Source organism: Acomys russatus, chromosome 32, assembly GCF_903995435.1.
Source record: "Acomys russatus chromosome 32, mAcoRus1.1, whole genome shotgun sequence".
In the NCBI taxonomy this organism is placed as follows: Eukaryota; Metazoa; Chordata; class Mammalia; order Rodentia; family Muridae; genus Acomys; species Acomys russatus.
The window spans coordinates 7151185-7176906 of record NC_067168.1 but is presented as its reverse complement, the minus strand read 5'-3'; the positions used below and the strand labels follow the sequence as shown (position 1 = coordinate 7176906).

Below are 25722 nucleotides of genomic sequence, written 5' to 3'. Positions count from 1 at the left end.
CAAGTCCCTGACAGAATCAGAAGTTGGATCTCCTGGGGCTGGAGTTACAGGCGGTGTGAGCATTGGGAACTGAACTCACATCTTCTGGAAGAACAGTTCTCAGTTTTAACTACAAAGCCATTTCTCCAGCGCCAGACTGAAATGCTTAAACAGTCTATTACAGAAGGAAAAAGATGAAATTGAGACTAACATCTGTAAAGTAGAAGTTGGTGTATGAGCAATACATTGTACCAGATACCTCGGTACAAATGGAGATTGTAAGCCAGGCATGGTGGCACACACCTTTAGTCCCAGCACTCAGGAGGCAGAGGCAGGTGGATTGCTGTGAGTTCAAGGCAAGCCTGATCTACAAAGTGACTCCAGGATAGCCAAGGCTACCCAGAGAAACCCTGTCTCAAAAAACCAAATAAATAAATAAATGGAGATTGTTCCTACAATTTTAAATATTATAGGCTAGGTAATGAGAAGGTAGCTCAGTCAGTAAATTGCTTGCCTTACACACATGACAGCCTGAGTCAGTATACCTAGCACTCATGTGAAAGCCAAGTAGAGTGGTACGCACCTATAACCCTGCTGCTCAGAAGGCAGAAAAAGGAGGCCCTGCCACCCACAGGCCAGCCAGCCCAGCCAAATCATCTTGCCCAAGGTTCAAGTACAAGACCCTGTTTCAAAAAATAAGGTGTTCAGTGATTGAGAAGATAAGTGACCTTGAGCTCCAGAGTCCACATGCAAGAACATAACTCCATTCACACACACATGAGCTCATGTGGACACGCACATACCACAAAAAAAGGTATTATGACCAAACAACTTTAACACTCAATAAATAATGGATCATGGCCTACTAAACAAAACAAAAATTTCAATGAGTTCAAGCTGCCATATATAATTGAATACATGACTAAATGAGAACAAAGAAAAGCTTCAGACAGAAAGTGCAGATGAGGGCTGAAGAGGTGGCTCAAAGGTTCAGAGCACTGTCTGCTCTTCCAGAGGTCCTGAGTTCAGTTCCCAGCAATGACATGGTGGCTCACAACCATCTAGGGTGGGATCTGGTGCCCTCTTCTGGCCTGCAGGTGTACATGCAGGCAGAGCACTGTATACATAATAAATAAATAAATCTTTTTTTAAAAGAAAAGAAAAAGAAAGAAAGGAAAGAAAGAAAGAAAGAAAGCAGCTGAAACCTTGGGTCTCTGGCATTCAGTAAGGCGAACGGCGACAATAACTGATCAGGCAGCAATCGGGAGCCTTGCGCATGCAAGCCAAGTGACACCAGTGAGAACTGGTCAATGCTTTATGTTGAGCTACTAAACTTTGGAATAGCTCATTCCCAGAAACAGATCATTGGAAAATCTTTGCAACAAACTAGATAAGCTAGTAGAGCTCAGCCTAGTGTGGTGGAGACCTGAGGCAGGAGGATCAAAAGTTTGAAGCCAGCCAGCCTGAGCTCAAAAATAACTAATACAAAAACAAATCTCAAACACAGGGATGAAAAAAAGGGGAAACTCCAGCCAACTCCTAAAGCTATGTTATCACAAACAGCAGGCACCAGACACATGTGACACCTGTAAAAAATGCACCTGGTTCCTAAGACTGAGAGCAAAATATAGAGTGAAACATCCGGCAATGGTTTTTATAAGGATTTTGTGTAATCATAGTATCTGTAATTACAAAGAATCACCTAGCTCAACTAAAGTACTATCAAAATTAAGTTACATGTTTCCTTTTACTTTGATGTAATACAGTCACTGGAGAATATTCTATTATTTACACTATTAAGTTATATTTCTGTTCTACGGCCGTGTCCTGGGGGGTGGGACTCTGACATCTTTGTTTAGAAACAATAAAACAGCCAACAGATCTGACAGAATACAATTTTTTTCCTTTTTTATGAATCAATACAATACATATATTTCCACAGACCTACACTCCAACTCTCTTCACCAGACGGAAATAAGTAAACTGCCCGCGAGTCGCAGCTTGTACCAACTGCTTAACAGCTGCGACGCCGTGGGCCTTGCCGTTTCAGTTCAGTTTACTGCAGAAGCATCTGTTAAAAGTAGGAGCTTCGTGGACAGAGGTGTTCTGGGTGAATGTTCCCATAATTCTACTACCCTTGTTTTACAAATGAGATCTGGGGCCCTGGATCACGCAGGACTCTCAGCTGGCAGTTTGGCTCTTGGATCCCTGCATTAGAGCGCTCTCTGGCTGGTCGCGGTAGAGTATTGCTGGCTATTGTCAGCGTTTCATCTGGCTGGTCTGTTTGTAAATGTCCCTAACTCTTTAATCATAGAGGTTTTAAACTCTCAGTCATCTCGGATTCCTTGCTTTCCTAAGCATGTGTGGATCCTGGTACTTATGCAGGCCATTCCGAGGAGGGGACAACCCTGGGCAAGTCGAGTCGCTAGCTAACAGGATCAGAGGGCTGTGACACACCCTACAGTTTAAACAAAAGGTGCTACAAGACAGCGGCCACCACAGCGTCCCACACCAGAATCAAGTTATGAAACTGCAGAGAGCTGTGCCCCCCCCCCCACCCAGCCAGCTTCAGGGTCAATCTTCAGGATTGGCTATTTTGTCAGCCCTACTCCCTGGCGAGGGGGGTGGGGGGCCGGGGGGGGAGGGAACGGGGGAGGGGGCGCACGGAAACAGCATGCTTCCTTTCTACCCTAGTCTGACACACAGGCACCTCCCGTGGCCACCAGATTAACAAAGACTAAAGAGGGCGGGAATGTGGCCATTGATTTCTAGCCAAGTGACATCAGGCAATAAATGAATCTCTCAAACTTGCCCTCTTAACTGGAAGGCGAACAGGCATGCTGGCAACTCCCAAGAGGCTCGCTAGAAATCTCATTTCACAGTGGCTCTCGTTTTTTGTTTTTGTTTTGTTTTGTTTTGTTTTGTTGTTTTTGTTCCGTCTTGTTTTGTTTTTGCTTTGCTTTGCTTTGCTTTGGGTGTAGCTTTTAATCGTCTCCGACCTTTGAAGTGTTTCCCACTTGAGAGCAAAGCTGGAGGAGTTGCATGCCTGGGTCCCACCACAGACGTATGACGGCATTAGTCACAGAACCAGGAAAACAGAGAGAGCCAGCAGTGAGAGGCAGGGAGTGGGGGAGGGGGTCAGAGATGTCTCAGCCCCTCCGGTTTCTGCTGGGTACGGACAGTATCTCAGACGCTGTGGAGATAGACACCGGCGAGGACCAGCACTAATCTCACGAGTCCTTATTAAAAAGCCAACTTTAAATGCTTAACATTGCTACTGCTGTTGTCTTCTCTGTGAATTCAAAAATGCATCTTAGCATTTCCTAGACGCTTACTGCGTCCTAGCACAGGACTTATTTGAAAGTCAAAAGGTTTTCCTATTAACTTGGATCACCAAGTGGGGGTGAGGGAGAGTAGCAGCTGTTGCTAGGGTGAGAGAGTTAAGCAGATCGTATTTGCAAACCTTTGGGAACTCCCCCCCCCCCCCCCCCCCCCCCCCGTCTGCTTTTGGTCGGGTTCCACTCCGACATGGGAAATGGCTGTCTCTTAAGAGGGGACACTACGGATGCTCTCTATTACGTAAAGGTCTCACGACCGACCCGTTGTTCCAGACAACTCTCACTGAGCGCTTTCACATGGGACCACAGCGAGGCCATCTCAGAGCCTTCCAGACTGCTGCCCCCGCCCCTCATCAAGCAGCGACTCAAAAGGAGCCTTGTTTGCAGACTTCACACTTGGCACAGGAGGAAAACCGGCCATTTGATTTACAAATAGAGTCAGGGCTATTTTTAAGTTCTGTAACTAGCAGAAACAAGAAAGAACCTTTCCTCGGCTTCTAAAGCACACTCTGTAATACCCTGCTGCCTCACCTGACATCTGTCCTCACCAAGTAGGTCTAGAGAATCAGTGACAGGAAAGACTAGTGAACATTTGAAAATAAAACTAGGTCCAGAATTACTCTATGGAAAAAAAAAAAAAAAAAGGATTTTCCACTATGTATGTGCCCAACTTAATATTTGAGGCTTAATATCTTTGGCCATTCTTTGCTATGCAATCATGGGTAAAAATAAACTTTGTTTATCCCTACTGTTAAAATTTTTACCTCTTTACAAGTTTATTAAATATTCTCTCATTGTGACAGAAAATGATTTCATCTCCAGATGAATTACAAAAAGGTGACCATTTTCCACCACAAATCTCTGGGAGACAGAGCTTTAAAATACAGTGTTTCTCTTTAATGGTTTAATTTGGGGAGGGGGGAAAAACTAGTTGAGTCAATACAGAAAATACAAATATTTCACAATTTCTTACAAACCCTCCTTTGGACTCTTTCATACTCTTCCCCTCCCCCCTCCTGCCTTTCCTTGCTTAGAAATATTTCAGTAAATATGACATTAATACATAGTTTCATTACATGCATAGGACTCAGTGAAATAAGGTCAGACAGAAACCCACCAAAGTAAGATAGTTTTAAGCTAAGGTTCATTACACACGGGAAAGCAGGAGTCGGGCAGGGTTCTAAGCGAACAGAGTGCTTAGCAAGGCAGGCAGAGCCAACTACAACCCGCAGACCCAACCTGGCCCATTCATTTGTTGCAGCTCATGAACTAAGAACGCTTTTTCATTTTTAAACAGATAGGGTGGGAGAGAACAATTTTTTACTTTTAGTCAAAGGTATGCAGACCCTCAAGTTGCTTGTTGGTTTATCTACAGCTGCTTTAAGGCTCTAAGGTTGTGTTGGGTGGCAGCAATAAAGACAGAATTCTACAGCAAACCCCACACTTAACCCTATTCAGAAAAGTCTGTATCCCCTTGTGATTTGGTGCACTGTGGGGAGACTTTCTCCTCCTTCCTCAAGGAACTAGGTTGAACGTCCACTAAAGCCAACAACAAAGAGGCCATGTGTGTGCTCGGAAGGTGGTGGGAGCCTCCATATCTGCCAGAGGGAAATGCTAACTGTATGTGAGATATGTCAGGTATTATGATCAATGCTGTAAGCAGTGTATTAACAACAAAAAAGAACTGAGTGAAATTAAATTCAGTAGCACGTCTTATTTAACCCAGAATGTTCAAAATGCTATCGTCAAACATATTTTTTAAAGTTGTGAGTTTGATGCTTCCTGGTACCAATATTCAAAATCCAGTTTGTACTTTATAGTCATAGCTCATCTCAAGTCATAAAAGCCTCATTATATACAACAAAAAAAACTACACGTGAGGCTGGGCAGGGCGGCACATGCCTTTAATCCCAATACTCAGGAGGCAGAAGTATGCAAATCTCTGTGAATTTGAAGCTAAACATGGTTCAAACATTAATTAATAATTTTAAAACTATACATAACTAATGGCTCCCACATTAGATGGTGCAGCAGCAAAAATATTCCCTCATTTAGCCCTCACAAAAACGCCGTTCAGCGACTACTACTGTTAGGTGATTTAAGAGAGTTTAGTTTCAAAGCATCTTCAGAGCTCCCATTTGACCCGCTGTGCCTCCTGATAGAACAGGATGGACCCAGGTATCATTTCGAAAACAGTCATTACAACATAATCTCAGAGTTTGGCACACAATAAATATTTTAAATACTGAATATAATGAATGACTTCTCTATATACTCCTTAAGGTATTCAGCACAAATCTCAACACAGTAATGCCAAACTGTTCTGTAGCTACATGTTCATAAATATGAATCCCTAACTGTGCCTACTACAACACGATATTCTTAGAAATGTTCCTTTCCGCTTATTCCGGTTTCTTCACCACTCAGTCTGGTTTTTAGATTATAATTCATGAACCATTTCCTCGGAACTGAAAGTCTCACAGACCTGACCACCAGGTACCCACTGCTATCCCCCCACTACCACTAGATCTTGGAGCTTTTCACCCAGGGCCTTGCAGGCAAACCAAGGCAATGGGTAGAGAAAAGCACCATGTGTTTCCTCTCCTGCGGAATCTGGGTGCTAAGTATATAACATGAGAGAGGAGGGCTGCTGAGAGAAAAGAGACAACCAGGAGGGAGGGAATGAGAGAAGGGAGGGTAAATGTGAGCAAGTACATGACAGATTTCATAATGAAATCCATCATTTTGCACAAGCAATACATACTAATAAGCTAAAGAAAGTCACTTCCTAGAACTTTCCTATGAGAAGTGAAGAGTAAAAGAGATCAAGGTGGGGCACCCGAGCAGCTTTGGGCTCAGAGTGAACCAGCAGAGGTGAGTTGGGCACACTCACATTAGCTGCCATCCCAAGGAAGCCTGTGGGACATCCAAGCAGCCTGGCTCATCTGGGTCACAAACAGCAACCAGCAGAGGTGAGTTGGACACTAGCCACAACTCACATTATCTACCATACTGAGGAGGCCTGAGGGGCATCCAAGCAGCTTTTGGCTTGGCGCTCTCTCAGCCTGCTCCTCTCTTGCCTGACCCAACTGGACACAGACAGTGAACTCAGAAGAGCTGAGCTGGGTGCAGACTCCAACACCCATTGTCTGTCATCCTGAAGAAACCTCTGGGGAGCCCTAGCAAGCAGCCTTCAGCTTGGAGCTCTCTTTGCCTGCTACTGACCTGCCTACGCCACGCCCAGGGACACAGACAGCAACCCTATCAGAGGGACCTCCAGGCCTGCTCACACCAAAGACAACCAGATGGCTAGAGACCACTGCAACAACACAAGCAACAAAACCCAGAGCCATATGACACCACCAGAAACCCTACCATAGCAAGCCCTGGAGATACTAATATCCCAGAGGCAAAAGAAAATGGTTTTAAATCTGAGGTGATGAAAATTATAAACAAGCCTTGAAGGAGGAAAATAAATCTCTCAAAGAAAAGCAAAAAAATACATTCAAACAGATGAAGGAATTGAATAAATCCTATAAAGAATTATAGGAAAATACAATCAAACAGGAGAAAGAAATGAATAAAGCTATTCAGGACCTTAAAAAGGAATTAGAAGTGACAAAGAAAACACAATATGAGGCAATTCTAGAGATGGAAAACCTGGGAAAGAGAACAGGAACTTTAGACACAAGAAACACCAACAGAATACAAGAGATGGAAGAGAGAATCTCAAGTGTAGAAGACATGGTTGAAGTAATTGATACATCAGTCAATGAAAATGTTAAAAACTAAAAACTTTCACACACAAAACATCCAAGAAATCTGGGACACTATAAAAAGGCCAAACCTAAGAATAATATGAATATAAGAAGGAGAAGACTCCTGCTCCACAGCCCAGAAAATATTTTCAACAAAATCATAAAAAACTTGCCCAACCTAAAGAAAGAGATGCCCATTAACATACAAGAGGCCTACAAAACTCAAAATTGATTGAACCAGAAAAGAAAATCCTCCCACCACATAATAATCAAATGTACCGAACAAAGAAAGAATATTAAAGGCTGCAAGATGAAAAGGCCAAGTCACATATAAAGCCAAACTTATCAGAATTACACCTAACTTCTCAACAAAGACTGGCTTTCATAAAAGTCAGAAGAGCCTGGATGGATGCCATGCAAACACTAAGATACCACAGATGTCAACTCAGACTACTACACCTAGCAAAACTTTCAATCACCGTACATGGAGAAAAAAAGATATTCTACAACAAAACCAAGTTTAACAGTACCTAGCCACAAATCCAGCCCTACAGAAGATTCTAGAAGGAAAACTCTAACTCATGGAGGTTAACTACATCCAGAAAAACACAGGATATAAATAACCCCACATCTCACAAAACCAAAAGGAAGGAAACATACACACACTCTACCATCACCAACATAAAAAAAAAAAAAAAACCAGGAACAACCACTAGTCATTAATATCTCTTAACATCAATGGCCTCAATTCCCCAATAAAAAGACACAGGCTAACAGAATGGATGTGAAAACAGGACCCATCATTCTGCTGTATACAAGAAACACACCTCAGCAATAAAGATAGACATTACCTCAGAGTAAAGGGCTAGGAAAGATTTTCCAAGCAAATCGACCCAAGGGTATCCATTCTAGTATCTAATAAAATAGATTTTCAACCAAAACTAATATTCATCAGAGGAAACATACACCAGGATGACATCGCAATCCTGAACATCTATGCCCCACATTTGGAAAAAAAAAAAAAATGCAAAACCTTAAATCACACATCAAACCCCATACATTAGTAGTGGAAAACTTCACCACCCCGCTGCCACCAACAGACAGATCATCGCGACAGAAGCTAAATGGAGAAAATGAAACTATAGACATCATGAATCAAACGGACCTAACATACAGAACATTTCACCCAAACACAAAAGAATATACCTTCTTCTCAGCACCTCATGGAACCTTCTCCAAATCTGACCATATGCTCAGTCACAAAGCAAACCTCAACAGATACAAAAAGATTGAAATAACCCTTTGTATTGTATCATGCCACCACAGACTAAAGCTGGAACTCAACAACAGAAACAGCAGAAAGCCTACAAACTCATTGAAACAAACAACTCTCTACTCAATGACCTCTGGGTTAGGGATGAAATAAAAAGAGAAATTAAAGATTTCCAAGAATTCAACAAAAAGTAAGGCACAACATACCCAAACTTATGGGACACAATGAAAGCAGTGCAAAAGGAAAGTTCACAGCACTAAGCACCTTCATAAAGAAATTGGAGAGATCCCATACTAGCAACTTAACAGCTCTCCTGAGAGCTCTAGGAAAAAAGGAAGCAAACACACCAAAAAGGAGTAGACAACAGGTAATCATCAAACTCAGGGCTGAAATCAATAAATTACAAACAAAGAAAACAATTCAAAGAATTCAAAGAAATCAACGAAACCAAAAACTGGTTCTTTGAGAAAATCAACAAGATAGACAAACCCTTAGCCAAACTAACTAAAAGGTACAGGGAGAGTATTCAAATCAACAAAATTAGAAATGAAAAGGGAAGCATAATGACAGACACCAAGAAATCCAGAGAATCATTAGGTCTTACTTCAAAAGCCTATATGCCACACAATTTGAAAATCTAAATGAAATGAATAATTTTCTTGATAGGAACTATTTACCAAAACTGAAGATCAGGTAAACAAATTAAATAGTCCTATATCTCCTAAAGAAATAGAAGCAGTCATCAAAAAGCCCAGGGCCAGATGGATTCAGAGCAGAATTCTACCAGCCCTTCAAAGAAGAGCTAATACTAATTATCTTCAAACTATCCCACAAAATAGAAACAGAAGGAACATTACCAAACTCCGTCTATGAGGCCACAATCACCTTGCCACACAGCAAAGAAGGACAACTTCAGACCAGTTTCCTTTATGAACAGTGATGCAAACAGAATCCAAAAGCACATCAAAAATATCATCCATCATGGACGTACACCCCATCCCAGGCATGCAGAGGTTGTGTTGTTCAATATACAAATATCCATCGATGTAATCCATTGTATAAACAAACTGAAAAAAGCCACATGATCATCTCCTCAGATGCTGAAAAGGCAGCAGCAAAATCCAACACTCATACATATTAAGTCTTGGAGACATGGGAACACGAGATACTTACCTAAACATAGTAAAAGCAATATACAGCAAGCCTATAGCCAACACCAAACTAAATGAAGAAAAACTTAAATCAATTCCACTGAAATCAGAGACAGGATAAAGTTTTCCACTCTCGCCATATCTCTTCAATATAGTACTTGAAGTCCTAGCTAGTGCAATAATAAACTAAAGGAGATCAAAGGGATACAAATTGGAAAAGAAGAAGTTACAGTATTACTATTCACAGATGATATGGTAGTATACATAAGTGATCCCAAAAATTCTACCAAGCAACTTCTACAGCTGATAAACACCTTCAGCAAAGTGGCTGGATACAAAAATCAACTCAAAAAAAATCAGTAATCCTCCTCTATACAAAAGACAAACAGGCTGAGAAAGAAATTATGGAAACAACACCCTTCAGAATAGCCACAAAAAAAAATAATAAAGTATCTTGGAATAACTCTAACTAAGCAAGTGAAAGACTTGAATGAAAAACTTCAAGTCTCTGAAGAAAGAAATTGGAGAAGCTATCAGAAGAAAGAAAGATCTCCCATGCTCATGGACAGGTAGGATTAACATAGTAAAAACGGCCATCTTACCAAATGCAATCTACAGATTCAATGCAATTCCCATCAAAATGCCAACACAATCCTTTACAGACTTTGAAAGAGAACAATTCTCAACCTCATATGGAAAAACAAAAATCTCTGAATACCTAAGACAATCCTATAAAATAAAAGATCTTCTGGAGGTATCTCCATCACTGACCTCAAGTTGTACTATAGAGCAACAGTAATGCATGGTGCTGGCATAGAAACAGACAAGTGGATCAATGGAATCAAATCAAAGACCCAGAAATAAAGCCACACACCTATGGCAACTTGAATTTTGACAAAAAAAAAAAAAAACAACCCAAAACCATACAATGGAAAAAAGATAGTATCTTCAACAAATGCTGCTGAAGCATGCAAATAGACCCTTATCTATCACCCTGCACAAAACTAAAATCCAACTGGACTAAAGACCTCAACATAAAACCAGACACACAAAGCCTGTTAGAAGAAAAAGTGGGGAAGAGCCTTGAGCTCATTGGCACAGGAGACAACTTCCTGAACAGAACACCAACAGTTCAGGCTCTAAGATCAACAATTAATAAATGGGTCCTCATGAAACTGAAAATCTTCTGAAAGGCAAAGGACACTTTCAACAGAACAAAATGCAGACTTGGAAAAGATCTTTACCAACCCTGCATCTGACAAAACACCACCAAACCAAATAATCCAAATAAAAAATGGGGCTCAGGGGCTGGAGAGATGGCTCAGAGGTTAAAAACACTGTCTGCTCTTCCAGAGGTCCTGAGTTCAATTCCCAGCAACCACACGGTGGCTCACAACCATCTATAATATGATCTGATGCCCTCTTCTGACCTGTGGGTGTATATGCAGGCAGAGCACTGTAAACATAATAATAAATAAATAAAGCTTTTAAAAAGAAAAAAATGCTGGGCAGTTGTGGTGCACGCCTTTAATCCCAGCACTTGGGAGGCAGAGACAGGTGGATCTCTATAAGTTCAAGGACAATCTGTTCTACAAAGTTAGTCCAGGACAGCCAAGGCTACACAGAGAAACCCTGTCTCAAAAACCAAAAAAAGAAAAAGAAAAGAAAAGAAAGAAAGAAAGAAAAAATGGGGTTGAGAGCTAAACAGAGAATCTCAACAGAGGAATATTGAATGGCTGAGAACACTTAACAAAATGCTCAACATCCTTAGTCATCAGGGAAATGCAAATCAAAACAACTCTGAGATTCCACCTTACATCAGAGTGGCTAAGATCAAAAACTCAAGTGCTAGAGAGGATGTGGAGAAAGGGGAACACTCCTCCATTGCTGGTGGGAGTGCAAACTTGTACAACCACTTTGGAAATCAATCTGGCGCTTTCTCAGAAAATTGGGACTAGGGCTACCTCAAGATCCAGCTATTCAGCCAGGTGTGGTGGTGCACGTCTTTAATCCCAGCACTTGGGAGACAGAGGCTGGGATCGCTGTGAGTTCAAGGCCAGCCTGGTCTAGAAAAGCGAGTCCAGGACAGCCAGGACTGTTACACAGAGAAACCCTGTCTCGGGGAAGAAAAAAAAAAAAGACCCAGCTATTCCACTCCTTGTAATATACCTGAAAGATTCTCCAGCACACAGCAAGAGGACATTTGCTCAACTATGTTCATAGAAGCTTTATTCAGAATAGCCAGAATCTGGAAACAAGCTAGATGTCCCTCCACTGAAGAATGGATAAAGAAACTGTGGTACATTTACACAATGGAACACTATTCACTATTAAAAACAAAGAAATCTCGAACTTTGCAGGCAAATAAAGAAAACTAGAAAAGACCATCCTGAGTGAGATAACCCAGATGTTGAAAGACATGCATGGTATATTCTCACTCATAAGCGGATATTAGCCACACAATACAGGATAACTACACTACAGTACAGAGACTGATACATCAACCAAGGACCATGTATGATGTGGACCTAGACCCTCTGCTCAGATGTAGCAGCACAGTCTCCTTGTGGGTCCCACAATGTGGAGAATAGGGACTACTTCTGACATGGACTCTGACCACGGAACTTTGACCACTCCCCCGTGGCAAGGTGGCCTTACCAGGCCACAGAGGAAGAGGTTACAGGTAGTACAGATGAGGCTGAGGTCAAATAATAGGGGAGGAGGGCTCCCCTTTCTGAGGACTAGGGGAGGGGGAAGGGGGATGAGGGAGTGAGGAGGGATGGGGAAGAGATGAGGGAAGGGGCCTACAGTCGGGCTGTAAAGTAAACAAATTAAACTTCAATTTTTTTTTTTAAAGAGAGAGAAAGAGATGAAAACCAGGACCCACTACCGTCCTCCTCAAGCTCTGTCTCTACACTGTCATATGACTGTCATCTTGGCCCAGACCAAAATATGATGAGTCAAAAGTGGTGACTCGGAGTGCCACGTCACACGCTGGCATTCACGGTGGGAGAAGACTCTCCTATCCTCTTGCACCCCTAGGAGGCACAGCTGCATCACAAAGAGCCCTGTCCCTTTTACCCTTGAGTAGACACAAGCGAGCGTGCACATGCAGCCCAGGCCTTTTGCTCTAATTTCTCACAACCCAGCAGTGGTCCGCCTTATAACCCCATCCCGGAAGAGCTCAGCGCACTGCTTTCTTTCTGACGTTCTTCTCCCTTGTCCTACTTCCTGGAAGTCAGCCAGATCGACACAACTTAGAGGAAGGTGGGAACGTTGGCAAAGTCTTCCTAAAATTCCACTTTAATTTTATTCTTCATTTAGAAAAATGCTTCTTGCCTTACTCATCCTCTTTAATCTTCTCCTTTCAATGAAAAAGTGGTGCTGGGGTGGGAACACACACCTGCATATCTCAGCATCTGGAAAGCAGAGGCAGGAGGATAAGAAATTTGGCCTGTTTCCTCATCCAAGTTCCTGCCATCGTCTGCCATGCTCTTTTTATAGGTTGTCTCTCTTGTGGAGCTCAGATATCCTCAAATTTTATTTGTCTCTATGAAAACAGTGCCTTTAATTCTTTCCCCAGCTACAATTTCAAAACCACCTGTGGATGCCTGCAGCTGGCTGCCTCCCCAGACTCACGTCCAGAAAAGACTGAAACGTGCTTTCAGAAAACACACAACTGCTACCTGCCTCTCAAGACTGCCACCCAAGTGCCACTCTAACAGGTCAGCACATTCCTCCAGCACTCCCTTCCCTTCTCCAGAGTATGAAATAAAGGTGCCCACCAAACGCCACAGATGTCATAGCCAAGGAGGGGGCACATGAGCGGCATCTGTAGCCCGCTAAAAGTAGAAGGCAACAGTAGCATGCACAGAGTGGAAAAGAAGCGCTGTTTGCAAACTTGAGTTTCATCTGCACTCATGGGAAGGAAACATACCTCCCCTCCAGGGGGAGACTGGAACTGGCCCAATCTTTCAAGCCATATATTTTACACTAAATTTATACACATTCATGGAGTACAATGTGGCAGTTTCGGTGCACATATAGATTATGTAAGTTTTAAGTCACAGATCAAATATTTATCAATTTCTTGTGGTTTAAAACTTTAAAAAAAAAAATCTGTCAAAATTGGGGCTAGAGAGATAGCTCAGCAGTTAGGAGCACTGGCTGTTCTTCCGAGGGGTTACGGTTCAATTCCCAAGGCAGCTCACAACTACCTGTAATTCCAGTTCCAGAGGATCTGACAAGTGCAGGCAGAACACTAGTGCACACTAAATACATACATACATGCATACATACATACATACATACATGTTCAAAATTATCTTGTAGCTTTTTTTACATTTTTAAATCATGTGTGTTTGTGTGTGTGAGAGACAGAGAGACAGAGAGACAGAGAGAGACAGAGACAGAGAGACAGAGAGAGACAGAGACAGAGAGACAGAGAGAGAGAGAGAGACAGAGAGAGAGAGAGACAGAGACAGAGAGACGGAGAGAGACAGAGACAGAGAGACAGAGAGAGACAGAGACAGAGAGAGACAGAGAGACAGAGACAGAGAGAGACAGAGAGAGAGAGAGAGCGCGCACATGTGTATGAGGATGAGAGGACAACTTTGTAGAGACAGTTCTCTCTTTCTCACACGTAGGTGGGTCCTGGAGACTAAACTAAAGATTTTAGGTGTGGTGGCAAGCATCCTGACCTGCTCAACCACCTACCTGGCACCTATTGTAGCTTTTTATGTGGAATCCATTATGCCACATTTAATCACGCCACTAAGAAACGGCACCCCAGAGCTTCTTCCTCCCAGGTACATATAACGTAGCACCCACTGGTAATATCTCTCTTTGGGGAAGAGTAGAATTTCTTTGGTTGGTTGTTTTGGTTTTTGGGTTTTCTGAGACAGAGTCTTTCTGTGTAGCCCTGGCTGTCTTGGTGTAGACCAGGCTGGCCTCAAACACAGAGATCAACCTGCCTCTTCCTCTGGAGCTCTGAGATTAAAAGTGACTTTGACTACTTGAAACAAGGTCTCAAGGCCAGGCAGGGCCTCAAACTCCTGGTAATCCTCCTACCCCAGCCTCCCAAATTCTGAGATGACAGATGTGAACCACATTCGCTCAGCTTTGTGCCTTTAATTTCAAGTAGGACTCTTCTGGATCCTCCAATCTTATCCTTCCTCCTAGTGCTCACCCCTCATTCATCAGTGGAATATTAAATTAACAAAAAGACACATCTCTGAGAACATGAGAAGTCTTAGCATTACAAAGCCATCTTAGCAAAATAGAAAAGCTCCGACAGTAACCCAGCCCAAATTCTTACAGGATCTGCTTTCTATTTGCAGCACAGCCCTCCATGAGTCACAAGGACAGTGACTCACTCCTCATTAAATGAGCATCACATGTTTAACTTGAAGTTTAAAGAATTAGTGTATTTACTTTCAACTTCGTTCAACCGTTGATTCACAATCAACCCCCAAAACATGTTGTTTCTCGGCTTAAAAACTAACACCGATGTTTATGGATGGGGAGAATACTTAAAAAGCAAGCACAGAAATCAGGAGGAGCCTTCTCTCAGACTAGGTGAGTCACCAAGCTTGCAAGGGCTTGCCTCTCGCTCCCTGGCTTTCCGAAGCTTGGTCAAGTACAGTTTGGAAGACAATGGCAGGTCGGTGTTCTCAGTTAATGCGGCTGAGACTCCTCGCTGATGATGGCAGAACTGACTTGGGTACTTGGACGTTAGCCAAGCCTGAAGGGTGCCTGCGAATCTACACACCTTATGAGTGCAACTCATGCCTTGAGAAACACAAGGATAGAACTTAGATCTCTGATATTCCCGGACCAACTCTCCCACTGCTTCTCAGCAGGCCCATCAAGAGACTTCACCCTGGGCTAGCACAGGACTCAGGAGTTTTTTAAGCTTCCATAGGCCTTCTGCCGTATCAGAAGAGCCAACTTTGTAAATACAGCCTATGTCTTAGACCTGGCTTCAGCACATATTATGAGAGGAGAGTTCCCTAGAGGATAGGGTGAAAAGAACACTGGACTGGAGATTTGGAGAAGAAGGATCCATTTCCAGCTTTGCCAGGAAGAAGCAATTTGACTTTGGGCAGTGCCCCAGACACCAGGCCTCTCCTCAGCCACAAATTAGGTAATTGGGTTGACCTAACTCTGATGTCCCATTCCTGGTCCAAAACAGTGGTCATAATTAAATTCAGAGAAAAGGTGGCATTCCACTTTACAATTCTTTTGCTATTGGGGTCATTTTTGTTTTGTTTTGGGACAGAGTCTCTTTATGTAGCCCAGGCTGGCCTCCAACAGCATCTTTCTGTTTCAGCCTTTCAAGTGCTGGAATAACAGGTGTATAACACAGGCCTAACTCAACATGCAGTTCTTTAGATCCACTTTAGGTCTCATAAAGATGTGAGTCGGATCTACTGTAAGCAAATCTGAAGATGATTCAGGACCGTGGTTCTCAACCACTGGGTTGCCAACTTTGGGGCTCAAATGACCCTTTCCCAGGGATCGCCTAAGACCACCTGAAAACACAGCTATCAACATTATGATCATATTAGTAGTAAAATTACAGTTATGAAGTAGCAAGAAAAAATAATTTTCTGGTTGGGGGAACACCACAACATGAGGAACTGTCCTAAAGGGTCGCAGCATCAGGAAGGTTGAGAAGCACTGACCGAGAGAAAAGGGAAATACAATACGCCTCTACTCTCTGCAGCCCAGACAGGGCTCACCTCTGGTCAGACTTCACCGTCTACCAACTGACTTGATTGTCAGGGAAACAGAATATTTCCTCTTCACTTCACTCTCCGACATACCTGTAATTGTGCCTATTTCATCGGGTTGTTGAGATTAAACACTGTGTCCTTGACACTATACGCAAACAGTAACGGGATGGGCTTAAATGCCTTTTTCAGAGTTCCAAGCTCAGCGTCATCTCTATAATCTATAATCACTTCAAACATGAATTATTGATACTCTCCTCAACAATAGGTACTATTTTCTTGAACAGTTCCTGCTGAGTGCTTTAAATGATTCTTTTTAGCCTGGCAGTAGTAGCATACGCCTTTAATCCCAGAACTCAGGAGGCAGAGGCAGGCAGATCTCTGAGTTTGAGGCCAGCCTGGTCTACACAGCAAGTTCCAGACCAGCCAGGGCTACACAGAGAAACTGTCTCAAAAAAAAAAAAAAATCTTCATTTAATCCAAAAAGTATATAATCACATTAAGTCAGAAACCATTATTTATCAGGTGATAAAGCTAAAGGCTGCTGCAGCCCTCAGGTTCCACATTAAAAAAAAAAAAAATTAGAATGGCCAGCACCTGATGTGGTCCTCAGCGTTAGTAGCCACCATTACTAATATATATCCCACACAAAGAAAAAGATGTGTGAATGAAGAATCTACATGCTTTAAGAGCACGGTAATTCTCATGTAACTACAGGTTTAGCCTGAGTTCTGCATGCAGAAATTGCTTGTAAAAACCTGCCCTGGGATCCGCCTACTCATTATACTAATTAACGTACTTTCATAAAAACTGTGGGACAGATCTTGATCTACACAGACGAAAGGTACACTTGACAGCATTGGCTCAAAAGACCATGCTAACTTAGCTACATGGGGTTTTTTTTGTTTTTTGGTTTTGTTTTTTTCACTTTTCAGCTAACACCTCAAATATTTAAAATTCCCCTTCCTTACAAGGATGGGGGAAAAAATATTCCATACTCAAGAAGAGAAAGCTATTAGAGGAGGCATTCTTAATCCTTTTTTAAAGACTTGTTTTTGTTTTGTGTGTGTGTGTCTGAGCCTGTGTGTGTGCACCATGAGCGTCACGTGCCCGCAGGGTCCAGAAGACAGTGTGGCGCCCTGGAAGGAGAGGTGCACTTGGTTATAAACTGCCTAGTGTGTGTGGTACTGGAACTGAACTCAAATCCTCTGCAAAGGCAGCAAGTGTTCTTAACTGCTGAGCCATCTCTCCAGCCCTAGGGTTTTCCTTCTTAAAAAAAAAAAAAAAATAGAATAAACAGATCTATTCACTCTCCAAGAGTTTTAGCACAAAATCAAAAAGCAAGTTATCAGAGAACACAGACATGGAGATGGTTGCATCGCCTGGTCACAATGGGCAGGCAAAGAACCCAGCAACATAAGAAATAAACAGTGTAGAGATGGTGATGTTCCCTTTAAACCTAGCCTTAAGAAACAGAGGCAGGAGGATGTCTGTAAGTTCAGGGCCAGCCCGGTCTATGTATTGAGCTCCAGGCAAGCCAAGGAGACTAAATAAATAGGCAGTGCCTCCAGTGGGCAGGGACTCATCAAAGATGCCCAGGCAGAGCTCCCAAACATTTCAGTTGGCATCTTCAGTTCAGGCCTTTTACTTTTCTTTAATTTTTTTTAATGATTCTTTCTTTGGTTTTTTTATGGACATTGGCATTTTGCTTGTATGTATGTCTGTGTGAGGGTGTCAGATCCCCTAGAACTGGAGTTACAGTTGAAAGCTGCCATGTGGGTGCTTGGAATTGAACCAGGGTCCTCTGCAAGAACAGCCAGTGCTCCTAACCTCTGAGCCATCTCTCCAGTCCTCCCCTCTGAACGCCAGGCTTTTTTTTCTTAAACCAGGTTTACATGGAGCTAGTGGTAGTGAATTGTTTGACTACAGGAAAGGTTATCATTTTGTTTGAAAAAAAAAAATAGAAGAGGGCTGGAGAGATGGCTCAGCGGTTAAGAGCACTGGCTGCTCTTCCAGAGGTCCTGCGTTCAATTCCCAGCAACCACATGGTGGCTCTCAGCCATCTATAACGAGATCTGGTGCCCTCTTCTGGCGTGCAGGTGTACATGTAGGCAGAACACTGTATACATACAAAATAAATAAATCTTTAAAAACAAAAAATAGAGGATACTTTTTTTTTTTTTAAGTTCCAGTTGGGATAGGGAAAAAGAAACAAAGATTGGGCAGGGCATGGTGGCGCATGCCTTTAATCCCAGCACTTGGGAGGCAGAGGCAGGCGGATCGCTGTGAGTTCGAGGCCAGCCTGGTCTACAAAGTGAGTCCAGGACAGCCAAGGCTAACACAGAGAGACTCTGTCTCAAAAAAAAACCAAAAAAAAAAAAAAAAAAAAAGAAAGAAAGAAAGAAAGAAAGAAAGAAAGATATCAAGAACCAACCAAAGGAAGAGGAAGGTTCACTCTTCACCCACACTAGGATGCCAAGCCTCTGCACACATCACCTGCTGAGATCTCACTATGTTTTGTCAATGCTGGTAGTGGAGCTACCTCTTGCATGTGAAGGAAAGTAAAATTGTGAGCCCAGCTGTATTTTCAGCAGAGATGAGGGGCATGAAAGTAAGAAACTGAATAACGTACTGGAAAGGCAGAACTCCAAAAAGCTTAGAAGAAACATTTTTCTAAAACACTACTGTTTTTACACTATTTACGCACATAATCAAATCAGCACCCCATATATGTCAAACAAATAAATAAATTGTTCCATGGGGGGAAAAAGCCATACTCTTCTGCCTATGATATGGTATGTTCTCAGTATCAGGCTTGACGGCTTATGCCCATAAACCTCACACTTGGTAAGCTAAGGTATGGGGATCAGAAGTTTAATGTTAAAAAAAAGAAGAGAGAAAAAAAAAGAAGTTTAATGCTGACCTCAGCTACATAATAAGTTCAAGGCAAGCCTGGCATAGATGTGACCTGTCTGAAAACACACACATACACACATACACACACATTAATTAATTAATTATAAAGCCCACCAATAAAGTAAAACTAAGCTCACTGTGTAATCTGCATCTGTTAATGACAGTAACCTGATAGTATTTCTGGCACAGTTAAGGCTACAAATCCATCCTTGTGCTGTGGCACACAAGCCTGGCCCAGCAATTTTTCTAATCACTCAGAAGTTTCCCCCTTCTTTTCTATCTTTTCTATACTAGATGAAAACTCTCTATTAAAACAAACCTTTTCATGAGGAAAGTGATGAATTAATCAGGCTGAAAATGAACTTGTTTGAATTTATGCAATGGGAAAAAAATAAAACACAAATTCTATAAAGATTCAGGCCCTACAGATTTAGAATTCCTCATTCATCTGCATACTGTCACAACTGCAGAACTCAGATAAAGCAAAGGATGTGAGGAAAAGGAGACAGGAATGTCTTCATCCTTAAGCCCTGACGTTACAGGAAGCATCTGCTCAGAGAACAATTACCAGCCTCCAATTGTACAGCAATTCTCTCCTTTCAAAGTGGGAGCCCGCTCCTAGCAATGTGAGTTTCAATGCTCTGCTAAGTCAACAGTCAAGTGGCTCCCAGTGGGAAAAGCAGTACTTTCCCACTTTCCTTTTCAAAGATCTATTCCAAAAAATGAATAAATAAATAAAGATCTAGTCCAGTCCAAGGTAGAGTCTTCTGTTCTAACCTTGAGCATATGGGGGATATTCCTAAAAAAAAAAAAAAAATCTAATAATAACATTAAAACCAAGCCATAACAATACGCATCCCTAGTGCAGTTGCTATTTGTTATGGCGGAGAAACTGATAAAGGAAAGTGCAGGAAAGAGTAGAATTCTAATGTAAGGGTGTGGGCCTGGAGAGGTGGCTCAGCAGTTAAGAGAACTGGCTGCTGCTCTTCCAGAGAACCTGGCTTCAATTCCCAGCATCCACCTGGTGGTTTCACAACTGTCTGGAACTCCAGTTCCAGGGGCTCTGATGCCCTCTTCTGGTTCCCCCCGGCACTGCATGCTAATACTCAATATCCATAAAATAAAATATAAATAAATCTAAAAAGTAAAAATGAGTGTGTAAATGTCCAGGCAAAGCCCAGATATTTGTCACCATCATTCACACCCTTCTGGACCTGTACATTCCTGAAAAAATTTTCAAAAATCATAAATTCTTGATGAATAAATAATGAAGGTGAAACTGCTCAGGGATTATTGCCTCTGATTTGATACTCACTCCAGTGTTTCTCTAGCCACTACCATGAGCAAGGGTTTGTTCTTTTTCAGAAATGGTAACTCCAAAAATACAAAGAAAGGGTTGTCTCCGTGTGTCTGTATCTGCTTTTTTTTTTTTTAAGATGTGTTTATTTTATGAATATGAGTGCTCTGTTTTTGTGTACATCAGCAGGCACCAGATCTCATTACAGATGGTTATGAGCCACCATGTGGTTGCTGGGAATTGAACTCAGGACCTCTGGAAGAGCAGCCAGTGCTCTTAACCGCTGAACCACCTCTCCAGCCCCCTCTGTATCTGCTTTTTTAAAAACTACATACTAGGGGGTTTTTTTGTTTGTTTGTGTTTTGCTTTTGTTTTGTTTTTTTAGGTTTTCGAATCAGGGTTTCTCTGTGTAGCCCTGGTTGTCTTGGACTTGCTTTGTAGACCAGGCTGGCCTCGAACTCATAAAGATCCACCTGCCTCTGCCTCCCGAGTGCTGGGATTAAAGGCGTGCGCCACCGCACCTGGCTTCATACTAGGCAATTTTAACTTGATAACTGTACAAGATGACCAGTTGCATTGCCTCTGCTTCACTGATGAGGACTCTAGTGCTCAGAACACTTGAGTGTCCAGGAGTTCTGGGAGCCGAGGTCATATGCGAAAACAAGTCGGCTAGGTCCTGACGAAGGGCTCCTGGGTTGTCCTCCGGCCTCCACACACTGATGCACGCACACGCACTCAAACACATACACAAAGCAGCCCAGACCAAGAGCCAGTCAACATTTCCTCTCCAGGGAAACAAACCCTCCCTGACTTTGCTCCCATAGTGAAAAACAGCCAAGCCTCTCAGCACACATAACCCTTTTCCGGATTCCAGACTTAAACTTCCCTACCCAGCCAGTCAACTTCCTGTAGAGAAAGTCACACATATGCACAAACGTTTATCTCATATGATGATATCTTTTGTTTTTTCTATTCTGATAAAGAATACATTTGTATATAAGGAACTACTGTGGAATCCCACCCACCCTGCAATACATGCTCTCACAGGATTTCAAAATAAATAAATAGCCGGGATGTGGTGGCGAGTGTCTTTAACCCAGCACTCAGATCACTGTGAGTTCGAGGCCAGCCTGGTCTACAAAATGAGGCGAGGACAGCCAGGACTGTTACACAGAGAAACCCTGTCTCAAAAAAAAAAAAAAAAAAAAAGCAAATATGAATAAATAAATAGCTCAACAGTAGAGGAATGTACACCTCAGGTCTGCTCTAAGCCTGCTTTCTAGTTAACAGTGTTTCTACCTGGGTATTGGAGTAGGGGCTTATCACTTTTATTAGCATGCTTATCAAGTTGCATTCATTGGGCATATTGTGCTCTGTAGCTGGGGGGGGGGGGACCACAATAAATATCCGTTTAGAATTTTTAAAATATGTTTTATATTTTAATTAATAACCCCTAGATTTAGTTTTCCCTTAATACTTGGGGCACGGGGGTGGGGTGGGAGTGCGGCAGGAGGAACAGTCCTGGGCCCAATATAATCCTGGGACAGAATTAGAAGTCAACCTTGAACCAAAAGATGTTGGTTCATACATATATATATGTATGTATATATGTTTTATTAATTTATTCATATTACATCTCAATTGTTATCCCATTCCTTGTATCCTCCCATTCCTCCCTCCCTCCCACTTTCCCCTTACTCCCCTCCCCTATGACTGGCTGAGGGGGACCTCCTCCCCCTGTATATGCTCATAGGGTATCAAGTCTCTTCCTGGCATGTTGGTTCTTTTTATAAGCGGCTGACACTTTTTCACAGGCCCCCCTCCCCCTCCCACACACTCTCATCACGTTTTAAATTATTGGGGTGGAGTGTATTTAATAAAACTGGGTCTACTATCCCACGAGACTGAATTGTGTGGCTCTTCTTTCTTACTTATAAAAATCCACCATACCCAGCCAGCAAGCTTGGTACGCTTATGTGAAATAAGCACTTAGCTCTGCCTGGTCTCTTCTGGGCCTGATCTTCCCAGCCTCCTTGCCTGTACATGAGCCATGGTGGTAAGCACCGTTTCCAGGGCTGGCCCACAAACACCTCCCTGAGTGAGAAACTCAGTCTCAGAAGATGAGATGTGATGCAGCCACACATGAAAGGACCTGGGTCGTTGTCCACTTGGTAGAACACTCGGGGACAATTTTGCACGTGTGAGAATCAAATGGGCACTGTGGAAGTCACTGAAAACTTGTTTGTATTCCTCCTTTGCACTCGCCTAACCCATGGTTCGTTTATTCCAACTATAGCTGTAAAACCTGTAAGACCGTGCGCTTATCTTACCTCTTTCAAAGATTCCTTCTGCCTCCAGGACGGACAGCGTTCTGTTGGAAGCCGTCGCGAACACCTGAGCCTTTACAGTGACCTGTGGGGGGCTGTATTCCAGGAGCTCCACCCCGACAGTCACATTTGCTCCTGGCCTGATGATCCCTGGGGCTGTCACCAGAAAGCTGGGCCTAAAGAGTTCCCAACAAAAGAAAGGCAAAGTTTCTAATTCGCACACTTCCACGGTCCCTACTCTCTGGAGAGTGAGTGAGGTCTCTGCACTGCCCCACTAGGGTAATTATAATTAATGTGGCGGTGTTGCTGCTTAGTAATAGATGCTACAGAAACCGCAATTCCTCAAACAGTTCAAATGCAGGGGAACCAAAGGGAAAAATAAAGTATGCAGAAGTCACTGCAAAATGCAAGTCCTCAAGCCTCGTTAAAGATGACTTCATCCCCACGTTATTTTCTTAGGAAGCATGGGGGAAGGGGACGAGGGAGGGGGGAGCAGAAGGGGGGAGCAAACGAGTGAGGGGGAGTGGGAGGGAGTCCGAGAATTAGGATTTCGCGTGCTCAAATCTCTGTGATTGACTATCCACCCATTGTGGGGAGCATTTAATTGACTCCATTGATTGAAATTACCACTTGAAAATAAGTGCCGCAAAGAAATCTCCCAGGTTAGAAAGCAAGTAAGTTCCCCGCAAAGAGGCCGGGTGTGGTGGTGCACGCCTAACACTAAAGAGGCTGAGGTGGGAGGACTGCCCAGGGTCCCTCAGCCAGTCTGAGCTACAAATGAACACACACACACACACACACACACACACACACACACACACCGTAAAAATAATACTTTCTTTGCTGAAGGTTAAAAAAAAAGAGAGAGAAAGGAAAAGAAATGGAGCATTTTATACTATCTAATTCCTGTTACTCTTCCCGCAATCTCTGATGTGGCACTCTCACCATACTCCTGTCACCTCAGTCACACAGACAGTGTCACAGTAGAAACACCCTGTTTAGAAAAAGAAGGGAAAAGTCTCTGAAAAAAGAGGCGTATTATTTAGCAGCAACAAGTTGGGAGGCAAAAGGCAGAGCAACGTGGATTAAAGCTAGAACGACATTCTTTGGCAAGTTGTCGCAGCAGAACATTAAAAAACAAAAAAAAAGCCCCCTGGTGGGTCCCACAGGCCGCGCGTCCCCTGCGCGGGTGCCCTCCTACCCGGGGGCTGCCAGCGCGACCGTGCACACGCAGAGAAGGTGGGCAGCGCTCAGGAGCCTCCGGCTGCGCATCTCGGCGTTCTGCTGGCGGGGTCTGCAGCCCGCCACGTGCGCGCCCTGCGGGGTGTGGCTGGCCACCTACTGCCTGCCTTTCCCACTTCGCACCACGGTTTAGCAATCTCAAATGGGCGCGCCTAAAAGCAGAGAGATCTAAATTGAGACTTGATGGCTCCACCCATCTCGCTGCATCACAATGGCGTTTCTGGCTTCTCCCCGGCTAACGTCGCGCGTCCTGTGGCTGAGAAAAGCGGTCTCTGCTCCCGGTGGCCACAACCTGGCCCCACCTTCCCTGCTCCCGGGGGGGTGGGGGGGGCACAGAACAGAGAGCGCCCACTTCCTCGGCCACCAGGAACGCGGGACTTGTTTACTCTAGCGCTCTACCAACGGTGCCCGGAGTGAATGAACAGGCCCATCCTTGTGAGGAGCAATTCATAGCAGCTTTGTGAAGTGGGAAAAAGTCAATCATTGTTCTCCAGACGATGAATCAGAAGTTTAGGAAATGGCAAACGCGCGCGTGCCTGGACACACACACACACACACACCGGTGGGTGTATATTGGTAGTTATTTACTGTATATGTATAAGAACAGAGGAAAAAACTTTTTTCTTAATATAAGTATACTTAGCGCTCTAAGAAAGTGTTATGTGCCTGGCGGTGGTGATGCACGCCTTTAATACCAGCACTCGGGAGGCAGAGGCAGGTGGATAGCTGTAAGTTCGAAGCCAGCCTCGTCTACAAAGTGAGTCCAGGACAGTCAAGGCTACACAGAGAAACCCTGTCTCAAAAAAATAAATAAATAAAAGAAGAAGAAGATGAGGAAGAAGAAAGAAAGAAAGAAAGAGAAAGTGTTATGGTTTCTCTGATTTAAAAGAGGGTGCCTAGCCCTGGGTGTGACCCGAGCACCTAGTTTTTTGTTTTTTGTTTGCTTGTTTGTTTTTGTTTGTTTGTTTTTATTTAAAACGTAAAAGACATAGTGGAGGAAAATAACATCCTAGCACAAGCAAAGCTTTAGGTGATGCCACTTGAAAGTCAGAAGCAACTGCCAGAGAAGATGATTGTATCCTTGTAGCCATCGCATTTTCTTCGGAAGGTACTCATTAGAGTTCTGAGTTTGTAACAGTTTATCAGTACATAGGGTGGGGAAAGAAGTGCTGCGCTGAGAACAGAGGTGGCCAGGGGCGCTGGAGCAAGGCAGTTACTGATCCCCAGGCTTTCTGAAGCCAGGGTTTCTGTAGCTGCTTCCCTGACACCCTATTTGGCACCATCGCTGTCTTCAGATGACTCAGATTTCACCATGGCTACACCATACAAGCAGGGAACGGCCAGAGACTAGGAAAACAGCACACTCCGGTGCCTAACGGCTTAAACTTTCTCATCCCCAAAAGGAATTTTAGCTGGTGATGGTCTGATTTGGAACAAAATGCAACTAGAGAAACGTCGGACAAAGAGCTGGGTGTGGGCACAGCTGTGTGCTAAAAGCGGGGGAGGTGGCGGCACCTGGACAAAGTGCGGGTTTGGGAGCACAGGAATTGCTTTCCTCCCTCCCTTTCCTGTCCCACCCTTGTTCGCCCCGCTGAACGTCTGAAGATGCCCCTTGTGTCCTGTTCTGAGGGCAGCCTATTGTTAGTGGTCATCTTTCTGTGCACTCGGGGCTTGGGTATTGTTGAGAAGTGTCTGGTTGTGCCCTGG

The 25722-nt window shown here is 43.4% G+C and overlaps 1 protein-coding gene across 1 annotated transcript in view; it reads right to left on the bottom strand.

Moving 5' to 3' along the window:
- Positions 1-24212, bottom strand: part of Cd109 (CD109 molecule) — a 112204-nt gene extending 87992 nt beyond the window's left edge. The window contains exons 1-2 of the mRNA XM_051140837.1: positions 23975-24212; positions 22777-22949 (exon numbers count right to left, since the gene is read on the bottom strand). Of these exons, the coding sequence (XP_050996794.1) occupies positions 22777-22949; positions 23975-24045 (244 nt within the window). The 5' untranslated portion in view covers positions 24046-24212. The remainder of the gene's footprint in view (positions 1-22776; positions 22950-23974) is intronic.
- Between the last annotated feature and the right edge of the window lie 1510 nt (positions 24213-25722).